The 6,580-nt window shown below is 45.2% G+C and overlaps 1 protein-coding gene across 1 annotated transcript; it reads left to right on the forward strand.

Annotated features, from left to right (window-relative positions):
- Positions 1-1,121: 1,121 nt before the first annotated feature.
- gpr17 (G protein-coupled receptor 17) lies at positions 1,122-6,580 on the forward strand. Its single transcript, XM_080032505.1, has 2 exons — positions 1,122-1,306; positions 3,895-6,580. The coding sequence occupies exon 2, from the start codon at positions 3,900-3,902 to the stop codon at positions 4,917-4,919; it is 1,020 nt and encodes a 339-aa protein (XP_079888631.1). The 5' UTR covers positions 1,122-1,306; positions 3,895-3,899; the 3' UTR covers positions 4,920-6,580.

Genomic DNA, 6,580 nt, shown 5'->3' on the forward strand with positions numbered 1-6,580 from the left:
CATTAATTAAGCTAATTTTAAATAAATATTTTAGATGCTTAAAATGTTTACTCTATTGTTGAGAATTGATCTTTTCAGCTAAAATTGTCCAATAAACCATTTTTCCCAGCAGACGCCTGATGGTATGTGTTGCTGTTCAAAACGTCAAGAGTGTTTTATTTTCTAACAAAAAGCCTTTCAGCAGCCAGGAGCTGCTTCTTTCACAGCAGTAAGAAGAATGATTTATTTATGATAGTAAGCACTTACACAGGGCAATGTTTTTGCTCCAGGGGGTTACGAGACACACAACGCACAGAGCTTGAGGAGTTGAACAAAAGCGGGGGGTCGTCCCAATTAGCGCTTGGCAGTAGATTAACAGGCTAGTGATCTGAAAGCTTCTCCCCAGCCCTTCACAGATACTGGCTTCATTCAAGTCTACAGAATACCATTTGCATGCCGATGAAATGGAGAAGAGAAAGGGCCGATGTGTCCCCGCACACAGCTGTGATCTGCTTGTATGAAAGAAATATTATCCCCACTCCGCCAGTGGGACCCCTCCACATCTGTCCTACGGCTATGTGACTGATTATTTTGGGCATTCCAATTCAGGATGCCCCCAGGAGGCAAGGGACCAACAAGGGCCTCTGTTTCTCCCAAACGTCCCCCCCTACCCCTACTCCCCTCTCTTGTTTTTCACTTGCTCTCCTATGGGGAATGGGGCCCTCTGTAGCACGTAACAGTAACAGTGCACTTACAAAAGATCATCTCTGAGACTTTAGTCATAAACTTTTCAATTAACAGCACAGTCCATCTTCTATTTATCAGTGGGAGGGTGGGAGTTCGTGGCGAAGGCACTCGGGGTACCGCTAGGCCTGGATGGTTTCCATGGAGTCATACCCGACAACTCATTGGGACTAAGGCATGCCATTCTTCTCCCCCCCTCTGTGCTAAAATGTGTGCTGCTTATTCTGACTCAGGCTATTGTGGAGCGCACAAGTGGCTCTCTGAGGAGCAGGGGATGGAGAAAGAAAGGGTGGGGTTAAGGTTCAAACGAGAGGCTCCCGTCGCGACTCCCGCTTCTCTTATCAAATTTGTTGAGACACAAAAAGAGAAGCAGTCTCATTCCTGAAGAACATCTTGAGGGGAGAGTAAAAGGCTTTACAGGACAGCTACTTTAGGTCAGAGCTTCAGTTCATCCACAGCGCAGCAGCTCCAACTGCCAGTCCTCACTCTGCTCCAGTCTGCTACTGCAACCTTTGTTTCAGCCGAATTCTTCCTGAAGCCGCCCAAACTTCTCTTCTACTGTCTGAAAAGCTCTGAATCTCAGGTAAGGCTTTCTATTTTACCTTTTACTTTTGATCAAGCATTATGATTGATTCATTAATTGTTTTTTATTTTACTTTTTTGACTATTTGACTAAAAGTCTTCCCCCACAAGAGGGATTGTTTCCATTGTGTTCATTGTGCACACTGTATTAAAGTGGCACAAAGGGTGCAGCAAAAGAAAATGTCCTTGACACTTGAACTTTCAAGTTCACTGGACAACATTAGATAGTATTTATTTTGTGGTACTTTTGTCATGTAAATCCTAAAACGGCTCAGCATGATGACAATCTGTTTCTTTAGATAGATGAATAACAAGTGCATTTATTACAATAACCAATGGTCACATTTATAATTTTTTTTTAAAATGATACAAGATGGTACACAGTTTTGTGTTGACGAATTGTTAATCTCTGCAAAAGGAATAAAGCCAGGATGCTCATTGCGCTCTCTGCCAGCACTCTTTACATGTGAACGCCCGCACAGATCTGCTAAACCCAGATCATTGTGATGAAGGCATATTTCAGGATTGCCTCTCTTTTGGGGATTATCCCTCTGGGATCCGCATTTACGGAAGCTTCTCCATTCAGCCGTGCTGCTCCTGGGTTGTTTTGCCCTGCTGGGACGGCAACCCTTTTCTTTGGGTGACTTGTGTTCCTGAATGCACTGAGTCTGAGCCTTGGCTGAGAAATGCTCTCCGTTGTGAGTCCCACAGCAAGAGCATTACTTACACGCACGCACGCACGCACGCACGCACGCACACACACACACACACACACACACACACACACACACACACACACACACACTTGAACAAGAGCCACGCGGCTACATCTGGCTGGTTTCTAATGGTCCGAAATTGTGGACAATGAGCTGGCCAAACGGAGATTTTGCCCAGTCAGATGAAAAGAGACAATCCCATTCCCCTTTTTGTTTAGGAGCCATACAATGGCAAAGCATTTGGTGAGTGTTGTATCATTTGGAACCTCCCTTCAGCTATAGAAACATCTGTTGGATGACAAGTTCATCCATGCCTCCACATTTTGATATTGTTCTTGGATCCTCCACAGACACCAATCTGAGGTTAATGGGTGATAACTGTTGCTGTAAACGCCCCGTAGATGTTTGGCTGAAGCAGAAAAGGAGGAGATGAAAACAAAGAAAGGAGTGGACAGTCGCAGCGTGCCAGAGTGGCCTCAGGGACAGGGGAGTGGGTGTTCGTTTTCGAGGTGTGTCTAAATAGTTCTCTAAGGTTGGGAAAACAGCAAACGTGCAATCCTGTGAGAAAGGTTGGAAATTACATTTACCAATCACACTTGCAGTCAGCGATACTGGAAAATGCTGATTAATACACAGCCTAGGCTCTGTAAACGGGAATGTTGCTAGCTACGGTGGGCCCGCTTTGTTTACATACCCTTTATTTACGTACCAGTTTACAGAGCCTCGGCCGTGTATTAACACCAGATTTATTTTCGGTGTGCACACACACATTACGGACAGGTAATGGATTGTGAGGAGATATTCACTGATTTTGACAAGGAGTGATTCTGACAACAAGCGTTCTGCAGAATCACTGACTCCACCTTATGAAAGCACAGAACAAAGTGGATTATTTAAATGGGCAACCTCTGCTTTTTGTGTGACTCTTTTGCCGATAAGTCTATACTAACCATTTCGTGCTGACAAGCCAGACCACATTGCCAGATAAGGCTGTGAAAAGAAGAGTGAAGATCTAATGATGTGAACTTCCTGTATTTAAGACTGCGCAGAGGAAGTCTCATACTTGTCGTGGTCAGAATGAAGTAATTCTCCTCTCAGAGGGCATGTGCACATTAGCCGGGGACACTGACATCTATTGTTACCTAGCGAGACTGGCACTGTGACAAACACTCTGCCTGCCTGTTGTCAGTGTTTCCTGCCACAGCGGTAGTTTGCTGTCTGAATGCTAACAATGAACTCATTTAGAAATCCGAAGCAGTTGTTTCAAAAAGTCATGACTATTGCTTACGAACCATCCAAATCATTGCAAACCTGAAGATGGCTTTAAAGGTCACCTATTATGCTCATTGTCAGGTTCAAAATTGTAATTTGGGTTTCTATTAGAAACTGTTTTCATTGTGTGGTGTCCAAAAAAACCTTATATTTCTCACAGTTCCGTTGCTGATTCTCCTCCTTTCACCCTCTGTCTGAAACGCTACGGTTTAGCTAAGCCCCGCCTTTGAAAAAGCCCAGGTTGCTCTGATTAGCCAGTCTCACATGGGGGCCGTACTGCTCACTACGGCAGACTGACGGTTAGATTCATGGGGATCTGGGGGATGTGCTTATCACAGGTGGAGTTAGTGCTAAGTTAGATTCGTAATGGGGGGGCGTGGCTACTCACGTTATGACACCATAAGGGGAGAGAAATTTAGTGTGTTTTTGAGCACAGGTTTTCAGAGAGTTAGAGGTGGAGAAAATAAGAGAGGGTTGTCTTTTCTCTTACTGGGGAAGTCTCTAGACACATCGAGGAACCATATTGTTGAAAAAGTATATTTTGCATAATAGGTGACCTTTAAGGATACACTTATAACAGTTTTTTCTCTTTCCTCTGCAGTCAAAATGGAGTCGACTGCCATGCCGGCGCTCACCCTGCTATCCAATCAGTCCTCAGAGAGCTGTGCGGCGGTGGACACCACAGTTGAGAACACCCTGTTCGGCTGCTTCTACGTCCTGGTTTTCTTCCTGGCTCTGAACGGAAACGGCCTGGCTCTTTGGATCTTCTCCCACCAGCGCGGCTCTTCCTCTCCCGCTAACATCTTCTTGATTCACTTGGCTGTGGCGGACCTGTCGTACGTGATCATCCTCCCGCTGAGGGCCACCTACCACCTGACAGGAGGCCACTGGCCCTTTGGCGAGGTGCCCTGCAGAGTGGCTGGTTTCTTGTTCTACGTCAACATGTACGCCAGCCTCTACTTCCTGGCCTGCGTGGCGGGGGATCGCTACCTGGCCGTGGTCCACGCGGTCAGGTCTCTGAAGGTTCGGCGTGCCCGCTACGCTCACATCATCAGCTTCTCCCTGTGGGCCTTGGTCATCGTCTCCATGGCGCCGCTGTTAGTCACCCACCAGACTGCGGAGGTGGACGGCATGACGGTGTGTTTGCAGCTGTACAGAGAGAAGGCCTCGCGCAAAGCATTGATCTCACTGGCAGTGGCCTTCACCCCACCTTTCCTGGCCACACTGTCCTTTTATCTGCTCATCATTCACAGCCTGCGGCGGGGCTCCAGGTTAGAGCCGGCCCTCAAGCTGAGGGCCCTGCGCACCATCGGCCTGGTCATGATCATCTACGTAGTGTGTTTCCTGCCCTATCACATGAGCAGGGCCACGTTCATCCTGGGCTACAACCATCCTGACGTCTCCTGCCAGACCCGCAGAGGCCTGAGCCTGGCCAACCGCCTCACCTCCTCCCTCACCTGTCTGAATGGAGCCTTGGATCCACTGATCTACCTGTTTGGGGCCGAGAAGTTCCGCGGCACTCTGATGAGATTGTTCTGCAGAGATAGTGCAGGGCTGTCGACAGCCACCAGCGCAGAGTTGAAGGGAACTCACGAGAGCTCTGTGAGTGCCAAGTCTGAGTTTTGATGAAAAGAGATTAGAACTCAATCTGGATGAGCGTATATGCAGGGCATATGTCCCCGTCTATATTTAGAAGAGGTAAATGTGTGGCCCTAAAAAAAATATGAAAGAGGTCAAAAGAAGACTTCAGGGGGTGGAAACATTTAAATATCCTTCTTACCTGTTACTATATACAGTATTTGCCAACAATTTCAGACACCCCTAAAGTGGACCATACCAAATTCACCCTACTGACCCGCCACCATTGCAGTGACTTTCTTGAACTCACGTGAGCACCCATTAATGTGCCCCTCTCCACCCCCCCCCCCCCCCCCCCAAACCTACGCCCATGCGTTTGATAAAAACGCATTTACAACATTCAGTAAACCAAAATTGGATTGACAGTCAATTGACTGATGCCTTTGCCTCACTGAAGACTAGGCTCATTCCACCATGGTGTTGTTGTGCCACTGTAGCCCCTTAGCTTGAGTTTAAAGCCCAGTTCCAGTGTCCACCCTACACCATATTCATTGAACCCTTTAACTCAGATCACCTGTGTGAGTCCAGGAGGGTGTATGGACTCTGAGCACATTACACATTATGTGACCTGTAAAGTGTTCATCTCACAGCAATATGTTACTTTTGGACCAAATCAACATATTTGGAAGTCACTATTAAGTCGTCATAGTGGATATTTGAACTGAGCCTTGGTAGGAGAGGAGATTAAGGGTGTCGTGTCCACAAGCATCTTTATAATTTTGGGAAATGATTTGTGTGTCAAACACCAAATAATCAAATATGTACATAGTGAACTTGTTATGTATATTTCCTGCTACTGTTTTGTATCTTATGCCAAATGTGTTAAATATTCATTAGTTAGCTTTTAACTTTTTTCATTCAATATGTTTATAGCTATGCTAGCAGCGTGACACTGTATACCAATGGTGTTAGCTCTGTCAAGACTGAAACATCGACAACTAGCCTACTGCAGGAATTGACATGATATCTGTGATCCCTAGACTAGACTAGACTAGATCCCTTGGCTGTGCTTTGGTTTCAGTGCTATTTAGCTAATGTAATCATGCTAGCACCTAAAGGCAAAAACAATGGAAATAGTAAACATTATACACTTGCTATACAAGACCATATTTGCATTGCCGTTGTGAGCCTGTTAGAATGCTGATGTCAGCTTTTAGCTCAAAGCATCACTGGGCGTGTACAACCGGACAAAGCTGCTAGCCTGGCTGTAGACTCTGTTGTCTTTTTATATAAGGTGTATATATTTAAACCTACATACCATAATGTGTTTTTTTTTAATTGCTGGAAGACAGCAGTACCATGTTTACTTTGCTTGTGCTAGAGACAAATCATCATTGTACATATTCATTATTATCCATCAGCCCCATATCATGCTATGCATTTATTTTCTTATCCACATTTCTATGATATGGCACTTTTGCATGACAAACTAAGAAACCCTCTTTATGTGAGTCAGTTTGTCCGAACGTCATCTTCAAAAGTAGAGACGTTTTAGACAGTCATGATTCACATGCATGTTATAAAACATGTTTTCTTTCCAACTTTTGACAAGTTGTAAATAAAATTCTTTTTTTAAGACAAAGTCTGAAAAAGAACCTGTAAGAAAGCCCCACCAGCGTATGTTAATAACTGTTTTGTATCTATAACAC

The sequence above is a fragment of the Ammodytes marinus genome, assembly GCF_949987685.1.
Source record: "Ammodytes marinus genome assembly, chromosome: 8".
Classification (NCBI taxonomy): Eukaryota; Metazoa; Chordata; class Actinopteri; order Uranoscopiformes; family Ammodytidae; genus Ammodytes; species Ammodytes marinus.